Source organism: Triturus cristatus, chromosome 4_1 (assembly GCF_964204655.1).
Source record: "Triturus cristatus chromosome 4_1, aTriCri1.1, whole genome shotgun sequence".
Lineage (NCBI taxonomy): Eukaryota > Metazoa > Chordata > Amphibia > Caudata > Salamandridae > Triturus > Triturus cristatus.
Genome location: NC_140585.1, coordinates 557,187,972 through 557,208,191, shown reverse-complemented (window position 1 = coordinate 557,208,191; position 20,220 = coordinate 557,187,972). Strand labels below are relative to the sequence as shown.

The window sequence follows — 20,220 nt, the reverse complement described above, 5'->3', positions numbered from 1 at the left end:
GAGGCCAGGATCCTTTTACCAAAACAGCCTGAATTTCCTGCAGCAAAATGGACAAGTGCTCCTCCGAAAGACCCTCTGGTGTGGATGGAAGATACATATGTTATATTATGTCATGTTAATAGGAGCTTATAAAGCGCACGGTCACCGATAGGTTTCATGGTGCTAATTGGGTGATGTGTTGCGGCGGGACGGGCTAAGCGTGGATTGGCGAGTACAGCCAGGTCTTGAGAGCCTTTCTAAAACCCATCAAGTTATCCTGCATCCTGATGTCCAATGGTAAGGAGTTCCAGAGGCTTGGAGCTAGGTAAGAAAACCTGCATCCGCCTTGGCGTTTGAGTTTGAAGACTGGGATGGTAAGAAGTCTTAGGTGGGCGGATCGAAGGTTGCAGCGTGGGACATGTTTGACAATCAGGTGACTGATGAATTTTGGGCTCCTGCAGTGCAAGGCCTTGAATATCAGACATCCGGTCTTGAAGACTGCACGTTGGGCGATGGGTAGCCAGTGCAATTTGGCTAACAGGGGGCTGGCCGAAAGCCATTTGGGATGTTTGAATATCAGTCTCGCCGCCTGGTTTTGTACTATTTGAAGACGCTTGAGTAGATACACAGGCAGCCCTTGATAGATGGAGTTGGAGAAATCGAGACGCGATAGTACCAAGGAAATCACTGCCTGAATGAGAGCCGATTGAGTCAGTAAGTGGCTGATTTTCCTAATTTTCCTCAGTTGGAAGACGCAGGATGAGACCATCGACCCCACCTGTCCTCTGAGAGAGAGGTCAGAGTTAAGGGTGACACCAAGGCTTTTCACTGAGGGAGATGGGGTGGGGGGTGGTCAGAGGTCCTTAGGCCAGAAGTGTGGGCCCCATTTGATCTCGCTCCTTCCCGGCAAGACTAATTCTGTCTTGCCGGGATTGAGTTTAAGATGGTTAAGGTTCATCCATTGCTGGATGTGGAGCATGATGGCTTGGAATTCTAGAGCAGAGTCCAGGGAATCCAGTGTGAAGTTGAGTTGGAGGTCATCCGCATAGTTGAAGGTGGTTATCTTCCTGTTTTTTAAAGAGTCTACCAAGGGCTTTAGGTAGAGGTTAAATAGGTGGGGTGAAACACCGCAGGAGGTGGCAGATCTGGGGGCAGTAAAAGGTCCGAGGCGGACTGCTTGAGTTCGGCCGTCAAGGAAGGACTCGTTCCAATTGTATGCAGAACCCTGAAGGCCAGCCTGCTCGACGTGGGCCAACAAGATGTTATGGTCGACCGTGTCGAACGCGGCCGACAGATCGAGAAGAACAAGGGCTTGGGGGATTCCCTTGTCTGCGTTTGCTCTCAGTGTGCCCAGAACTGCGAGGATAACTGACTCAGTAGAGTGGGCGGGTCGGAAGCCAGCTTGGTTGGGTTCAAGGTGTTCAGACTGTTCTAAGAAATTGGAGAGGGACTTAGCAACATGGGCCTTGAGAATCTTCGCTTGGTAGGGAAGGAGAGAGATAGGGCGGTAGTTTGAGGTATTCAATGGGTCAGCCCCTGGTTTTTTCAGTAGACAGGGTAGGGTGAGACAGCTGGTGGGGTGAGGCAGAGGTTGAGAGATGGAGGAGTGGGAGATCGAAGGGGTGGAGAGGCTGCACACGGTGAGGATGTGAGGCTGGTGGAATGCAGGGATGGAGTGTCAGTGGGCAGACGGTTTGTGGTGATACAGGGGTGACACTTTGTGGGGGGGATGAGAGGAAGAGAGTGAGAGGAGGATGGGAAGAGACACCGCAGAGTGAAAGCAGTAGTTTAATGCAGGGGGTGGGGCTGTGAGGGTGCGCGGCCATGGAGGGGTGGGGGTGCGAGGGGTGGGACTGTGAGGGTTAAAGTGACGAGAACGAGTTTAAAGCAAGTATAAACGAGACACGCAGCCGCGAGATGCGCTCTGTGGTGGGGGAGGGGGGAGGAGCGGACAGACTAAATACTGCAGGGAGAGCTTTAACAAGCTGGTAACCTCTGCAACCGGCTCACAACAGGCCAGCAACGCGTCCCTGGGGTGCAAATTAGAGGTACCACGAGAATGAAGTCAGCCCGCTTACTTAATCTGCGGCCGAGGCTGTAAAGTCAAGAGCGCATGCCAGCAGCCAGAGACTGAGGCTAAAAAATATGAACGTGAGGTCAGAGGTAGACACTGGAGGAGCTGTTAAATGGCGACCGTTTCAGGTTGTTTCAAAGCCTCTGGCATGGTGCAGGTGTGCAGTAGGGACCAGGAATCAATGCTAAAGCTAGCCACTAGCTTTAAAAACAAACATTGGCCGTGCTGCCGTTAAAGTGACGCGCGGCTACGAGATGCGCTCTGTGGTGGGGGACGGGGAGGAGCGTTGAAGCACGCGCTTGGGAGAGCAAGCAAGAGGAAAGTTAGAAGGCGCCTGATCGCGAGCTGTAAGGGTGTCCGTGAGCGATGCAAGGAATGCACGTTACTATGTGCGTATCCGCACGCTCTAGGCCACACAACAAGCTGTGGTCGGCTTTTTAAAGCCCACTCACTAAATGTCTCGTCGGAGCAGCGTATGCACTGGCTCAGGCGAGACCTAAAAAAGGTTAGGGGTAAACCACCCTAAGGATGACAGGTCTAACCGAATGCAAACACAGGAATGAGGGCCTGCTGTTCCTTTCTTCCCGGTCTTTGCAGTCTGTCACAGGGGGTCGTAAATAGCGACCTGCCTGATTAATATTCAATAACCAGGTTGTTCTGTAACTCTGAGCAACTTGAGAAATAATCTATTAGTATATATTAGTTAACCAACCAGTATCAGTGCCTGTATGTCCTATGTCAAATATCAAAATGCTAGTTAGTTTTCAAATTTGATTTAAAAAAAGTTATAAGGAAATTAATACAGTGAATTATTTAATAAACATTTAATTTGATGAGTTATTGTGCTGTAAAGCTTTATTTTATTAGTTAATAATAACTATTCTAAATGAATGCACACTTATTTTACATTAGGTGTCATTCGTTCAGATTTAATAAACATTAACTATTTTCCCTATAGTTTCTCATAGGAAAATTTCCACTTCAGTGCCGGAGATCTGTGTATGAAACTTTTGTAAAAACTTGAGACTTGTAACTACTATTTTAGGCATCTTCATCACCTGAAAGCAGAGGGTAGAGATATACAAATCTGTTCTTGGGTATAAATCCACACTCAGAAATGGTGAATAGTGAAAAAGTGTAAGCTTACACCCATGAGCAAGAGTAAATTTACACTTCACTTCATATGCCCATGTAAATTTACCTCTGTGAATAGGGCACAAATGTGTAGGAATTATTTTAACAGCATTCAATTAAAGTTGAGAAACAAAACACACAAAATCCTAAAACCAATTATAGTTAAACAAATGAATAAAATGAAATTATAATAATGTTCCCAAAATTAAAATAATTGGCAAACGGCATCAGAAGTTATTACTTTTTAAACGAAAATCAAAACATGACTAAATGACACAATCAAGATCTCAAAAGTCAATGCTAGTCAATGATGGAGAGGTGACTGGGTTCTAGGTAGGTTTCCAGGCCAGCTGTGTAGATTGCCTTAAAAAAACTTTTAGAAGGACAAATATAGAATTTGTAGCTGCAAAAGTTCTATTATGCTGAGGATGCCTTAATGTCTTTATTCGCTCTTACACTATATGCTGGAACTTGTTGGGAATCCTCTAGACCTTGTCCTGGTATTTCAGTAGTATCAACTGTACAGGATTCTGAAAATCTTCCTGCTGGTAACTTCTAAAGCTCCAAAACTTCGAAGGAACCTCTTCCAGGATACCAGGGAACAGACAGCAATGAGATACCGGCTCAAACACCCTCTCCAGTAGGGCCCAGCCAAAGACCAGTCCCAACAGATCGGCTGGTTCTTCTCCATAGGTGCTCTTCTTGCCCTTTACAAACCTGGATAATTCACAAGGCAAGCTTTCCTGACTTTTGAAAATCAACCCTAGAGCTTAAAATCAGGAAACAGGTTCTGTTCCCAGAGTTCTTCCTCGTGTTGCTCTGACAGCAATCTTCCTCTTCTAGTCTTCTCCAAGTCTATTAGTGTTTGGATACCAGATAGTAAAATATTATGGTAATTCAGCAATGGTTAATATGGTCCCCGAAACTACCTTCACAAGAATCCTCCCCAATTTTCAGCCCTTCCTCAGGCACATGGCCAAAACTTTGCCAGAAAGCATTTCTGTAGGATTTTTCCAAATTGGAGGATGACTAAATCGGCTTCCTGAGCACCCAAATGAAACCCATGGGCTAGACTATGAAAATGAGTTACCACCCTCCACCCACCCATGGGAAACCTGCTTCTGGTACTTCCCTGGCTGACAGAAGCCATTGAGTCTTTGGGAAGGCCTCTGCTAAGTAAAATATGCGCGCTCTGTCATGTTGTTACCAACTTCTTAGAACGGGATTTGAAGTTCTTGATTCATTGCAAAACAGAGTGAAGGTATCTGCAGTTCATTTCCACCCACCAGCTGCAGACAATGATTCAGACAAAGCCATTTCACGGGCTAGGATGTTCCTTGGCTTCTCCTCAATGACAACTTATATAGTAAACAAGGAAGATTTGCTATTGCTCTGGTGCTGCATCATAAATGGAGTGTTTTTGGTGTCTTTTCTTTAATGCTCACGTTACACTGAACACAAAGCCATTTTCCTTTTGTTTCACATCATAGCTTGAATGAGTGGACAAGTATAACTTTGATCCTTAGACGTTAACTCGTTGATTCCACTACATAATTTGCAGGTAGGGAAAACATTCTGAGCTGAGTATTCTTTAGTATCTGTCTGAATCAATCAACGCTTTCTGTGGTAACTCAATTCCATTTTTGCCTTTTCCTATAGAAACCGCTCAGTAAAGCATTTCTGGTTGTTCATTCTTGTGCTGCATTACCTCACTTGTGTGATCCGTGAAATTCTCAGAGGTGTTTGTGAGAACAGTTTTTGCCCCTAAGAAACTGGTAGTTTATATCCAGTATCTATTTTTGCACTCACTGCTTGAATTTAAAAATAAAACTGAAGAAGAAGATTGAGGAGAGTGATTGACAAAGGCCTTCAAAAACCCAGCCATCTGTATGAAAATTCCAGAAGTTCCTGTCTGCCTTTTATTTTTCTCCCTCCTTCACACACCTCATATAACTACATGGTGGCATTCCCTGGAATTCTGAGGTTCCGCAATTACATTTCTGATGTCCTGCTAATGGAAAGGTCCCAGAAGGGTTGATGCACAAGAAGGGCTCTTGTTCCCCTGGCAGGAGACATAACTGTGATGCACCTCTTACTAAGCAAAGGTATCAGTGTGTGAAATTTAAATGCAGACACTCCCGGAGGTAGAGTTCTAGCAGAATAATTGTAGGGGTTGTCAGGGCTTACGCTGAGAACCTTTTTTTTAAGGCAATTTGAGATCATGCAATGGCGTTGTAACAGAATGGAGTGCTTAAAGTGACTATTTGGGGATTTTGCATGTATTCTGTATATGTGTGAGGAGGCCCTGGCAAGGGAGAATATAAACAGATCATAAAAAACATATTAATCATGAAGGGAGACATATATTTTGCCTAGGGTATTTAATTTGGATAATAACACGTTTCTGGAGCAGACTGCAATGAATGCAACATTTGCAAAATATTTTGGCAACTATTCACAACGCGAGGTGCATCCATAAAAAGGAGAGTTGCAGGATAAAGGGGGATCCAAGTGTTAGTTTGGGATGCTAGAGTCTAAATTAAGCCACACAGGAGGAGGAAACAAAGGTGGCAATTTGGTATGTAGGTATCTGTAGCATTTTACATTTAGTACTCTGAGCATTTAGTAACAAAGTCTAATGCAGCGTGTTGATGCAGACCCTGAGGGAGGCAACCCTGGTGTTGATCTCAAGTCGGCAAATATCAGATGGAATTTTGTGGTACAAATATTTCTAATTACTGAATAGATAAGAGTCCTAGTATGCTGTTGGCAAAAAGATTGGCTGGAATAACCCCAAAAATAATTCATTAAGGCCAGACAAGTTTCAAATCTGGTAGAAATACGTTGCTAAGCTTGAAACAGACATTTCTTCTCATAAAGGACTACAAAAAAGCTGAATTTCGCAGTGGTCAATAGACACAAACAACAGTTTAAACCTGACTGGCAAAAATGAAAAAGAAATTCAAGAGTTTTGGCAAGAGCATGATATTTTTGGAATGGGTAAAAACCTCCTGAACTCTAATCCACACGTGCTATATGCACTAATGATATAATTTCAGTGGTGATAAAAGATAAAAAGAAGAAGACATAGCCGCCAATTGTTTCCACTTATGTTTGAACTCCTGGCCAATTTGCTCATGCAAAATTTGTCAGAGCATGGGTTTTCATTATTTTGAGGTAATAACATGATGTATTACCTTATCTAAAGTAGCCAGATTGAACAGTATAGAAAATGTTCTGGTATTAGAACTCGGCATGAACTGTACAACATCAGTGGTCATTAACAGTATACAATGTAGAGAGGTTAATGAGTTTGCAGATCAAAGTATCACTATCTAAGCATAGAACATTTGTGTCATATTCATTGATTACTTGCTCAAAAAATGTTCACAGTGCCTGAATTGAATGCTAAAATATCTTTAAGTTCTGTCTACTATTCCCCAGATCTCTGATGGGCAGGGTGGCATCATTGAAAATAATTATCCTCCAACAGTTGCTGTAAAAACGTCATACAATGCATATGATGGGAATTCAGGACATTATTCAATGTATTAAACAAATACATTCCAACGGATAGGGAGCTGGAAATCAGTGAGGATTGCACTTTACAAAATACAGATGCCCTTGGAGAAAGAGGTGCAGCTACCCTGTGCTGCAACATATGCTATCCTGCTGTAATGAGGATTGTTCAGATCACGAGACAGAAACAAATAGGTAGGCCCATGAACCTAATGAGCTTTCACAAATCCTGACCCAGGATAAAGCGAAGAGAGATCAGCTGCCAATGCTGGTGAACACTCTGCAGAAGGTCTGCAGTACAGTGCTAAAACAGGATGGCACAAACTAATACTTGTTTCAAAGACCCTGATCATGGTGACCAGAATATCCCCAGGGAATAATAACGCAAGGCCTTCGAGAGCAGACATTAAGGTTACTGTCCAGATTACAGAAATCTCATACAGAGAAGAAGATAGTTATTACATTTATTGACTTTTGTTAGGGGATCGTAAGCAACAGAACACACATTCTCAATGTGGCTGGACTGACACATGGAGTCTGCCTAACCTGGGTGGGGTTACTAAAATTCCATAAGGGATGGGCAATAAATAGCATTTTGTGTCTGTGTGACATGGTAATAAAGAAACTAAAGTACAAAAGTTTGAAAAAAGCCTATTTTACTACACTATTGATGTAAAGGATGAACTCACAAAATCTGGCAGGATTTCCCCTAATAGGAAGACGTGCCGGCTCACTTTTGGCACCTGAAGTGGACATGCAGGGAATTCCTACAGTGCCAAAGCTATGCCTGATATACATTTACTCATATCAGAAATGCAGCCAGCAATTGAGGTTGCTTGCATTGAGTATGGTTTATAGCCATTAACTGGCAGAAGAGATGGTTCCCTACGTGACCAAAACAGCTAGTGAATAGGCAGAAGAGCATTATGAATAAGTAACGCTACATTATTTGAAACAAAGTCTGAGAGTCAGTATGTAAATATACTGCACTACATTAATATAAAATTAGAGACTGCACTACATTAATATAAAATTATAGAAAACCAACACACAGAAGCAGCTCTATAACTAGCAGGAAATACAAGCAGGATTGCTGGGTATCTCTTGCTACTCATATGAAGCCCTATGGTGCCATCAAGTTGTAAAATAATACATCTCAGATGTTTCTTCCAGAGTGTTTCCTAACCAAATAATGTTTATAAGAGTCCGCCAGGATAGAGAATGAAGTGGAGTAAGGTGACTCTAGGAGGGATCTACTGCGACCTGGTACTTACTGGTAGCCTGCAAGTCTGCCATAATGCCATCTGACACATTTTTATGACTACATCTTAGAGCTGCAGGAAGAAAATATTTACGCTCAGAAATTGAGTGTAGGTAGACAATATCAACCATTTACTCACGATAGGTACGATATTGTCTATGACAAGGAAAGCAGGTATACAAATGCTTCCTGGTCCAATTTAGTAAATGGCCCCTATCAAGTATTGAAGTCAGCGAGTCTGGAGACATTAGAGTTGTTCAGACAATGCTTGGTTTCTGCACCCATATTTGTAGCATATTAAGACACTTTTAAAGCCAGTTCTTCGCCAGATTAATGGCTTCCGTCAAGAGGAGAGCCATGAAGGTAAGGTTCTGACATAGGGTATGTGTCCTAGATGGAAATTTGGCCCATATAGATGGCCTGGTGGAAACTGTCGCATACCGATAGACTAGGTGTTCTTGTTTGCTAGTAGGGTCAATGACAGAAAGAAGGCCTTTCATCTCTGCAAATCTGACATGGAGGGAAATGACAATGGTTCACCACAGGCTGAGGTTTGAATGAGTCTAAGGTGGTTGATTAAAAAAATCCATACAGCCTATCTGAGATGACAGCACACTTTGCAGTTTGGCATTCTGATCACACCAGGAAGACAGCTGCAAGTCACTCGTTCCCAAAATCCCAACTAATGGATGGACACCATCACCAGAAGCTGGGTGTATAAGGATTGTGTTCTAGAATGGCACCATGTCAGCCACTTGACAGTGGAATTATCACTGGGTGACATTCACTCTGAGTTTCCTACTCGTTAATCAGTGTTTTAGGCAGGTTTAGTTAGCTCTAATTACCCTGTAGTGCATTGCTCCAGTAGAGATGGTCTCCCCTACAGATTAAAAATGACAGTGTTTGGCATGTGTTGGAGCATGAACTTGCATAATCACTTTTGTGTGAATAGTATAGGCTGCATGTAGTTACCGATTTTCTCTTTGTTTCTTTATTTTTCCATTTTGAATTATTTTTGTATTTGCATTTCTTTTATTTATTTCAAATTGCCAGGTGTCAGAGAATACAACAATGTATAACATTCAACATTGACATAATCCATGCAATCCATCTGTCTCTGCTTATATTACTTTTGCAACCATGTGTTATGTGGAGTAACCATCTTAGTTCCTCATGTTAATGCTTCATTCATGGATATAACCTTAAAATATACGACCCTTATGGCCTGACTTTTATGTAGTCTGAAAAAATGAGAGAAAAGCTGGGCATGACAGGAGCAAGTATATCTATGGTCTGACTGAAAATAAAAAAAATGAAGAGGTGCTACTTGTAGTCTGCATTCTGGAACTCTGCTACCAAGGAGCCTGAACATTATAAAGATCTCTATGCTCACGTCTTCTTTGAACCATGTTCTGTAGTAACCCAACCAAACACATTATTCTCCTAGCTTAGGAGTTAAGAGCCACTTCTGGAGAAAATGACATATGGACAATGGACTTTTTCAGATAGTTGGACATAATTTTAAAAAAACAAAAAAACAATGGAATATAAATTGATCACAGAAAACAATATTTGAAAGAAAAAAAAAGATTTCATGCCCATATTAGCTTACACCCTTCTCTAATGTTGTTCCTTGAGTGCAGATTGCCAAAGAGCAGTGCACTGTCTGAAGCTGGTCACTCAGAATTTGAGTTATGCATAGCAAGAGACAACTCACAATTGATGTTCCATTTTTACTTGCTCCATTTTGCTTTCTGACTTCATGCTTTCAACCTGAAGTTCCAACTTTTTATTGGCATACTGAAGTTGCTGCTTCTCCTCAAAGTCAGCTTCCATTTCAGAAACTCTTCTGTCAAGCTCTTGGCACCTGAAACAAATAATAAAATGTGAACCACATATCAAGGCATGTAAAGACGTTTGTTTCTCTTGAATGCATGGCCAAGATGTTTAATGCCTTATAGTTATAAAAGTTTTTTTCTCTATCTGAACCAGAGCATAGGGTTAGATCTGAAAGCTCATAATTACATGTTACCATCATTTCCCACATTAGGCACTTCCCATCAAAAAAAGGAATTATATCCTTGAGCAACTACAGAATGAAAAAAATGTATTCGCCTCCATCGGGCAGGGAGCAATGGAAGGGTGCCCTAATCTTTTTTAATACAAGTTTGTGCCTAGACACATTGGTAACCCTCTGCCTTCGAAGCATACTCATGCACGCTAATAAAGGTGTACATGAGCGTAAAGTGGATCAGTATTATGCACCTACTCACCCAGTGATCTCACATGGGTTTATGGATAGCCATGCTCAAAATACAGATGAAGATATGGACTGCTTAACTATAAGGAAAATGTCCTTTCTTGTAACTAACTGTTTGTAGCTTGGAGTGCTGTAGATGCACATGCTCTGGATATTCCTGCCATCTAGCCTTGGGTGCAGACTTTTTCAACTAGTTTTTGTTTGAAGAACTTTTTGGGCAGGAGATCTATTGTGATATTTCTCGTAGCCCACAATAAACCAGGACAAATACACCACCTCATATTGTTTTTCCCTGGTGTCAAGTAATGCTGGTCTTGTGTAGAGAAGGAACACAGAATAAGTGTGCTGTACACTGTAAAGGAATACATATCGGAAATATTTTAGTTCACTATTCACTTTCAAGGTGGAAGGAGGACGCATGTGAATCTACAGTCTATGAGCAGATGCTTCCTGGGTAACATTTCTCATTTGTAGCATGTATACATGTAGATACACATGCTCTTCATAGACTGTACAGTAGTACCTCCCATATATCGGGGTTAGCGAGCAGATGATGCAGATATTTGGAATAAAGTTTTTGAAGCTTTGGCCAAACATGGACTCCTGACCAGCTTGTTTATCCATACAGTAGTGGTTAGTGAACATGTTTGGTGTTGACCAAAAGCCAGCTCAACTGATGTCTGTAGTGGGACTATTCTCTAAGAAAGCCATGGTAGCTGCTTTTTTGAGAGTGTTAGCCACTGCATGTACTACATGTAACGTACGCTTAGCTTAACATGTTTGTATACATCGACAATCCAATGCCTCCCTAAGAAATATGGTTTTCTAAGTGAGGTTTTGCAAAAAACAGTTGTTTCATTTTGTGGATGGACTTTGTTCTACCAATAACGAACATTAATGCTCTCCTCACAACAAGTCCTTCACTGCAACAGTATCTTGGCGTAGGAAGAAAAAAGGGCAACTCTATTGTGTGGCTTATTTGGAAAGGGGAAATCATCTTGGGAAGAAATTTGGGGTTTGATCTGAAAACCACTGAACCTGAATAAAACGTTTTTCCACCGTTAGTTACTGCGGCTCAGAGAAGGGATAGCAACAAGCAAGGCGACCTTCCAAAGCAGGAACTGTGTATCATATTTCAGCCTATCACTGGAGTTTGTTTTTTTTGCTGTGTTTTTTAGGAATTACTCATTTAAGGCACTCTATGAAGGCCTTAACCCCAGGTATTTAAGATATATATGTTCTCTATTCTGCATGCAAGCTGCCACTCCTGTTTAATATAAATAAACCGAAGTGTATGCCAATCCTGTTGTCTGCAAATGCAATAAGTAGCAGACGCGGTCTTGAACAGAGGATTTATGGGGATCTATTTGTTGCCCAAACAGTAAAGACCATATCTTTTCAATCTGCAGCATAGCATATATGCATGCATTCTTGGTCTATGTGGCTCGCACAGGATTGGCATACCCTCCTCTGGGAGTTTAGGGTAACCAGATTGTAAGACCTCAGGTGCCAAATCCTAAATACAGCTATCCAATCTCTGGACATCTGGGCCAACCTTGAGGTTCGGTCAGGAAGTCTAGTCCCAGCTGTAGCTTTTCTTGAGGACACACCGATATTTCTAGCAGTATATATCAAGGTTAACTCACCAATTGGTGACACCAGAATAAGGATAATCCATAATTGTCTTTTTCATCATAAAATATGGGATCAGAAGTAGCAATGGAAAAGTGTCAGTAAATATCCCTGACCAATTTATCCACAGTGCATTGTACACGGATTCTGGGTGTGTGAGTACCTGGAGACAAAGTTTTGGCATTTTGCACAGTGGCAAACACATCGATTGCAGGAGTGCCTCACCGTTTAAAGTACTGATGAAGTACTTGGAAATTCATTTTCCATTGTGTACCTGTTGATGTGCCCCGATTAACCGGTCGGCAGAATTGTTTCCCACCCATGGCATATGCTCAACTAGGAGCCGAAGGTGATTTTGAATGTCTCAATACCAAATTGTTTTTCCTCAAATAAAAGTACAGAATCCTCTCAATGCCAATCTGATTACTGTGGGATCCAGGTAATTGATGTGATAACCCTGTTGCTCCTGCGTCCAGGTACCCTGAACTGTCATCTGGATGAGATGTGCTCCCCACCCTAAGAGTGAGTGAGGCGTCCATAGTGATGGTCACTTGCAGTTAAGAGTCCAGAAAGGTCCTGCCAAGCAACATATATATGTTTTGTTTCACAACAGGACAGTGTGCTGGCGTCTGGGCCATACCAACAATAGATCTTCCCATTAACACACTGCATGTGGAAGCTGACTCACTAGCCGCTGTAGCATGGGCAATTTTGAGTGTGGCACTATTGCTATGCATGAAGCCTTGAGACATGGGGTCTAAAAAATAGGCCATCATCCTCTATGGATTAGGGTAGGCTTTCACAGTGATAGAGTTTAACACAGAACCTAGAAGGGGTTGGATCTGCCTTAGCACAAGTTGTGACTTCTTGGCATCAACTGTGAACTCTCACTTGAGTGACAGTGTCTCTGCCGTCTGAGTGTGTGCTAGGTATTGTTCCCAGCTGCAGCTTTTTATCAGCCTATTGTCCAAATAAGGAAAGATGTTCATTGGGATTATGTGCAATTGCGCTTGCTACCATCACCAAACATCTGCTAAATACCCTTGTGACTGTTGTGCCCCCAAAGGGTAGAACTTTTAATCTGTAGTGTTGTCCACCTACCCACAAAGCACAGGTAGCAGTGATTAACCAAATGTATGGGTATGAGGAAGTATGCATCCTTTAGGTCGAGGGCTGCCATTTAATCCCTTTCCCAGTGCACCTGAATGATGTCCTGCAGCATGGTCATTCTGCAGTGCTCGGATAGGATGTACCAGATAAGGAGCCAAGGATTTAGGATAGGCTGCAAAGTTCCATTCTACTCGGAGGAAAGGAAGTACAGGGAGTACACCCTTTTACCCCGCTGGTTTGGGAGCACCGGTTCAATGGTACTTTTGGCAAGGAGCACTTGAACATCCTTGTGCAATAATCACTGGTGGTGTTTACACACTAAAATGCGAAGTGGTATGTTTGGTGGCATGGTGTGGAACTCTTGGCTGTTCTGGCAGTACACTTGCTCTAGCACAAAGAGAACCCATTTGTCTGAGGTTTTTATTCCCATTACGAAAGGAATAACCCTAATCTTCCTCCAAAAGGTGTGGTGTGATCAGGGAAGAATGAAGAGTGAGTCAATGTTTGGAAACAGAGGCGGCCTTCCCAGAGCCACATCTACCTCTGCCCTTCCCACTGCAACGGTATCCTCCTCAACTGAAGGATTTTGGTTCCAGAGTTTCCTGAAAGGAATGCTGCTGTAGCAAGGAGTAGCCAACTTGGAACCTCTTCTTGCCTGCTGCTTACAAAAGGAAGACCTGGGCATTTGGGTTTGTAGGGCGCCTATTGGTTTTGCAGTCTCTGTGCTCTTTGTAATGGTGACCTGTGGTCTGAACAGAGGCTCGCTATCAAAAGGGACACTGATCAGGTGCTTCTGAACCTATGGCCTAAAGCCAGAAACCATGATCCATGAGTGAAGTCTCAGCTGGATGCTGCTTTTGAGTTAGTGGAGTTCATGTCAGCAAAATCTAGTGTACACCGAATGTTCGAATTCAATACCAACTTGTACTGAAAACCAGTTCCTGTACTCTCTTGCAGTGGGCCTGGGAGAAGTCCTTTACCAACCCCCCACTACCCCCCCATTTCCTCTTAGTGGTAGCGATCATACCTAGACAGTAGTCTAACTGAATTGACAATCTTCCATTTTGTAGCTGCCCCCAAAGTCACACATTTCCCAGCTTATTCAATCTTCTTGTTCTCCTTGTCTGGAGGAGGAGCAATGCTGGTTGCAGTGTGGAACACTAAGGAGTGAGGTGGGACATGGTCCCCGAAGTAAATTAGGTCATCTGGTGCAGCTTGCACATTTATTAATTTGTTTTCGACTTATAGGATGACAACACTCACACTGACCATATCGTTAAAGTTGTCCAAGGAGCCCCTGATCATGCTTTTCAGCTAAGGGAGGTACTATACAGATCTTTCAGTTTTAGGAAGGGTTTCAACCAAGAAGTTGTCCCCGCCCATGTTGGAGCTTCACCTAATGGTGCTGTGCTACCCTCTTTGTAACTTCATGGTACACAATGGTGACATCTGCTGGGGGCACATTTATGAGGTAAGGCTACAAATCTGCATCCTCTTGAGAATGGACGTGAAAATCCTCTGCTGGATGATCCCCATCTAAGGGTGTGGCCAGGTCATGGTAGGGGTCATCAGGCTCAGAATGGGCTCTCCTGGTCGGATTCAGTGTGGGATAAGAGAATAAACAGCGTAACTGAGGAAGAGGTGATGTGCGAGGTGGTGGCTGAGACTTTGGTAAGACTGGTGACATTGCCTCTGATCCTATTGGTAATGGAATAGGACTAGAGTTCAGAGATATCTGCTCCTCTAAAGTCAGCTTTCTCCTCTTTTCTGGCTGGTTTGCGTGGGACTCATTCCGTGGAGGCAGTCTAGCTAAGATCTTCCCAGTTGGGAGATGAATTAAGATTTTCCTCACACCGAGCATCACTGGGAGCTCTATGGTGAAAGGAGGCTTACTTCAGTCCTATTTTAATGTTAGGGGATGCCTCGAGGCTGGCTTTGAAGTTGGCTGTGTAGCCAATTTTGACTCCAAGGGTGGTTTATCAGGAACTCGGAATCCAGTGCCCGTGGATTGATGCACCGGTTTGGTATGCCTTACCCAAGGCTTTCTTGGAGATGAGGACGTTTCTAACAGTAAAAAGGCCTTGGGCTTCAAAGCTGGACTAGACGGTCAGTGCCTCTTCTGACTCTTCTCGGGGCTTGGTGTCTAACTCCCACAGGCGCATTGCTTTGCCTCTGTTGGAGAGCGTTATCAAGGTCAATCTCCTGAAGGCCGATCCTCAAGTGCGTGTGCAGAGATAAGGGTACAAGGAATTGGAATTGTCAGAGCGATGCTTGGGGAAAGGAATTTCCTCCTCTTTAACACTGATCCTTTGGAGGATGAGACCTCTGGGCTCTGGTGTCCCTACAACCACTGAAGACTGGAAGGACTTGCTTCTTCCTCAACCACTGCAGGTCTTCAGGACCGTAGAGGCCAGAGTTTCACAAGGATTTTCATGCTGCATCTTGTGGTGGCCCATGCAAAGTTCGCTGCAGTAGCAAATGTTTTTCTTGCACTTAAAGACCTTACACGATGAGTAGTGGGCTCCTTGTGCTCTGGAGACATGCAGAGGTTACACACTGGAAGTTTCCGAACCATTGGCATTTCGCATTGCTTCCAGTACAAAAGTGGAAGAGTGCCTTCTCCATGACAGTCTCCTTCAACAGCTGTTCTCTGTATGTCCTGTTCCGTTTGACATGGCGTTGAGTCAAATCAAACAGCATTCTTATGTTGCTGGGTCTGATTTTTCGATGCCTGGCACTGCTGAAGGTCTGGGGAAACCATTGATGGTTATGTAGCTCAAATTGCAGCATTCGAGTCCGATGTTAGAAAAAAAAAGCCCATCCGGTGTGGCATCTTTGTATTGGTGCATTTTGGCTAAGGTAGGGTGGAAAACAGATCCTGTGACCAAAATGTTCTACAAACAAAAAAAAGTTGCAAACATTGGGCACATTTGTGTCAATCACTGCTTTATGGATTGTGATGTTCCACATCACTCCCAACTCCATGCCATCCATAAAAAAAAAATGAAATCTTGAGCTTATGGATGATCAACTATATAGCATTGTATTTATACAAATATCACAATACAATACAATTGCCCACCTAGATTTGTTCTCTGGGAAAAGTAGTAAAATGGCAAAGTTAATACACAAACATTTTATATTTGATCTTAGAAAAAATTGTAATAGTCCAGGTTTTGCTTAAAAATGTTAACAATTCCTAAATAAAGTTCAAGGCTTGAAACTACGGGGTAAGATTTATTATTGTTGCTCAAATATGATACTAATGAAAAATAAGATTTAGACCAAGTTTGATCTCAAAAACCCATTACATAGTAATAACAAAGGGACAGCCGTTTAGAATACAAATCTGAGAAAATTGGTAGGGGAATATTAAAAGATCACTATCAAATCATTATTTGTTACAGATTTGGTCCTTGGAAAAGTACCGCTTTACAACATACGACTCGAAATTTATATGTAAGGCAATACAGAAGTAGCATTACACCACAGTTAATTTATATAGGACACTAAAAAGCTACATTATATAGAAACCAGAATTGATCCTCCAATGACTTTGGGGCATATAATATCCTGTTCACATGCTTTGGGAGCTCTCACAAAACCTTAAAATACTGGGGGTGTTAGTTCATTTTCAGTGTACTATGATATTAAGGTGTTAATTAAAGATCAAATAATTTCAAATAAATAATTGTGGCTGGACATTACAATATATTGTGTACATAAAAACTGTTTGATCACATATAGGAAGGTGCACCAGAAAGAAGTCAAGTTCCAATGTAAATTCACAATATTTCCTTTATTATATTTCTACAATGCCAAAAAGTTCAATCCAGCCAACGTACTTCGTTCCAATTGCTCCTGGAACTACATCAGGGCTCTAAATCGTGTCTGGCGAGTAGGTTCTTAAGTGATATGACTTGACTATCCATCCACATAATCTATAATGGAAGTCCTCCACATTCAGTTACCAATTTGGTATGGTACCTTTGCTAATGCCAAGGAAGTCCATAACACAATAAACCACAAAACTGCAAACTAGACCGCACAAGACTGGTGGACACATCGATACGTATCATGGTATCAAACATGTTGTTTTATGGACTTCTTTGCCATTAACGCAGCTTACTGTACCAAATTGTTGGATGAATGTGGAGGACTTGCCACTCTTCAACAAAGACCAGCTCTCCAAAAACAGTGGTCCTGTCCATAAAACTCCAAGGACTACGGATCCAGGCAGATCCGCGACCCCTGCCCACTCTTCACCAGACGCCCGTGGCCCGAGTGTACAGGGCTCAATGTATAGCCCAAAGTGATCTATTAGTGGTGGTGTGGGCGAGCAGCCTTAGGTCTAACACAGAGGAGTGCAACTCATGTATTGCACAACATTGACCAATAATGGATACACGACTCAAAAAGCAGAATCACACCAATTTTAGAAAAATATACTTTGTATTTTATTTAAATTCGAAGATCTTTGCAATAGGGTAAGTATGTTTTTAAATAAAAATACTTTTCAGTTTCGAAAATCGACACTTAGGATATTTTCAGAACAGTACAATGTTATACTATAGGGAAAACAATACCGCGGTTGCTTTCTACAAGCTTGCTGGGTGAGTTAGTAAGGGGCATAAAATCTGCTAACCACCAACATATTTCTTAGAGTGTGCATATTTAGAAAATATGACGTTGCTATTTTTGCAGGGACTGTTTTTCTGTCACACAAACAACCGTGAGCTTCAATCATGACTTCTGCTGTAATTTACTACTTCCACAAACAAAAACTTGTTTACGGGCCATAATCAAAACCGTAGATAGAATTTGTACTACTAGACTGGTGACATTCAGAATAGCATCTCCCAGGTAATTTTCCTATTTAAATGAAGAGGCTACTCTGTCTGAGAAACAAATAATATTTTGAGCAATTCCTAGTAAAAATGAAAATACAAAATAATTCCCCTTTATATTTGATCACTCAATGTTGGGGAATGGAATTAACCATTGTGTGTGCCAAAAATGATATGTCCGAGTCCAGAATAAAGCAAAGTATCTATCTCTGGACAATATGAAAGTGAAATTCTGGATGAAACCTCTGGCACAACAGGATGTTAAAACCATGGCACCAAATCTACGTTTGAATCATTAACAATGACTTGAGAATCACATTGGTCAACTGTCTTCTATTCCTACTGTTATATTCCACAACTTCATACATTTATAATACATGACAGCCAGCAATCCCTGAATAAAATACTGTCTCTATTTCCCTTACTACAACCAACTTAGGATGTTTCTAGTTGCCTGCAATAAACAAATCGTGTAGCTGCGAACTGAAATAACTTCTTCTACCGTTTTTCTAACAGAAAGGAGTCAGTTATGGCAACATGTATACTTTTTACACGTTTAGGTAAATATAGAGGTGATAGAATCTGTTTCTTTACATTCTTAGCTACAGCGTTTTTTAAAATCTAACTTGCAGTAAACTGATTCTAATATCTTTTTGCAACTAATATCGAACGTTTTTTTTGTGTGCTTAATCTTGTACTACTGATTGTACTTGTATTCTTCACGTCTGCAAAACATTCACGTTAAAAAGCAACACACCAAACTTTTAAGCATTTTTTGGAAAGAAAAGTGTGTCCATGTATAATAAGGAACAAAGTGCCCTGTCGTACATTATAAGGATACTTTATGTCACCGCAGAGTTCCATTACCTTATAAAGGAACTCGGCCGTCTGCCTCATTTCTTTCATATGGTTATTCTTCGCAGTGGCTTGCAATATCCTGATGTACAGCAGGAGGTACCTGATCTCATATATAGTTATATCAAGAAACACATGGTAAGACTTACTTTTCTTGAAGCCCTTTCTTCATTAGCTCAGCATCATTTAATCTAGCATGAGCTACTTGAAGCTCTTCACAGAGTGATTTTACTTGGGCTTTCAGGGGTTCCACTTCACTGTGAACCTGGTAAAAAGAGTAAATATAGTTTATATTAATACCAGTAACAAATTGTTTTAGTTTGTTGCAAAAACATTTTATAGATTTTTGGAAACCTATTTCGGTATTTACACAGAGTTACAAGAAAAGCATACTACACAATCAAAAAGAGTACTCCTGATCAACCTTGGGATGATAAAGGTTAGATGCGAACTAATGAGTAATTACCATAACTCTCAGCATAAATCAATTTTCAGATTTGTCCTGCATACCTTCGACTGGCACCTTAGACTGTACCGGTTCCTTGCCTTGTCCCCATGCATTCAGAACAGTGGCAGTTCCACCAAGGAGATCTTTTCTATTGTAAAGAATTCACTTCACTAATGCCTCTTCAACCTCTGACATCCAGTCAAAGGTGTTTAAATGGCTGCCTCTCGATTCATTAAAAACAGTGATCAGAGCAGTCATTACTGGGAGATTACACTGTGGGAGTGCCGTGTATGTCGACATTCACGCCCAGCTCATAAAGAGACTTTGACTGGTTTAGAAAGCTGTTCCAGGCTGGCTCTCAACCCATCCTATCATTCTTCCATAACCATTCACCTTGGGGGTCTGCATTGGCCTCGTTCATAAATTCTCACTTTTAAAACTGCTGGCCCACACTTCCTAAGCCCTACACATCTTTGGTACTTCACATCTTAACAACTGTGTTCAATTCTATACCCTAGTCAGACAACTGCGTTCCGCTTCTCTACTACTAGCTGTTCAACCTCTCATTTAGTGCGCAGAAGCATGGGGAAACCTATCTTGTATCTAGCATCCCAATGAGTGGAATAAGCTCAGAGGATGTGGTCCGTCGGCTAGACTGCCGACTTTGGTGCTGGAAACCAGGGTTCGAGCCTCGGGGTCGCGTCCACCTCCTGTGATTCTGGGCAAATCACTTAATCTCCTCGTGCCTGAATGTGTAACGTAACCGGTGCTCATGTAAAGCGCTCCAATACCTTCGGGTCGAGTTTGCGCTATATAAATATGCAAAAAAAAAAAAAATAGCTCCCGCTCTCCATCTGCTTGGCTAGATCCATTCTTGACTTCAAGAAGAAACTGAAAACCTTGCTGTTCTAATTTCACACCCGCTCAGTCTTACCAACGGAGCTGATCGGGCTGGTAATTACTCGGCAGGACAGTGTTCCCTGAAGTCGTAAGTACGGCATAGCCGTTAAGCTAGGTTTTCTTCTCCTACAGGTGGACTCTCTTTCAGCTTGACATTATGGCTGGCAAAACGATATTTATTTCCTTCCTTTAGAACGCCTA

At 42.1% G+C, this 20,220-nt stretch overlaps 1 protein-coding gene across 2 annotated transcripts in view; it reads right to left on the bottom strand.

Annotated features, from left to right (window-relative positions):
• The window catches only part of OPTN (optineurin), a 522,442-nt gene that overhangs the window by 172,883 nt on the left and 329,339 nt on the right, over positions 1 to 20,220 (bottom strand). For both annotated transcript variants that reach the window (XR_014981292.1, XM_085652875.1), the window contains exons 8-9: positions 18,821 to 18,936; positions 9,685 to 9,834 (exon numbers count right to left, since the gene is read on the bottom strand). Coding sequence is in view for 1 of the 2 variants with exons in the window: in XM_085652875.1 (XP_085509001.1) it covers positions 9,685 to 9,834; positions 18,821 to 18,936 (266 nt within the window). In the remaining variant the exon portion in view is untranslated. The remainder of the gene's footprint in view (positions 1 to 9,684; positions 9,835 to 18,820; positions 18,937 to 20,220) is intronic.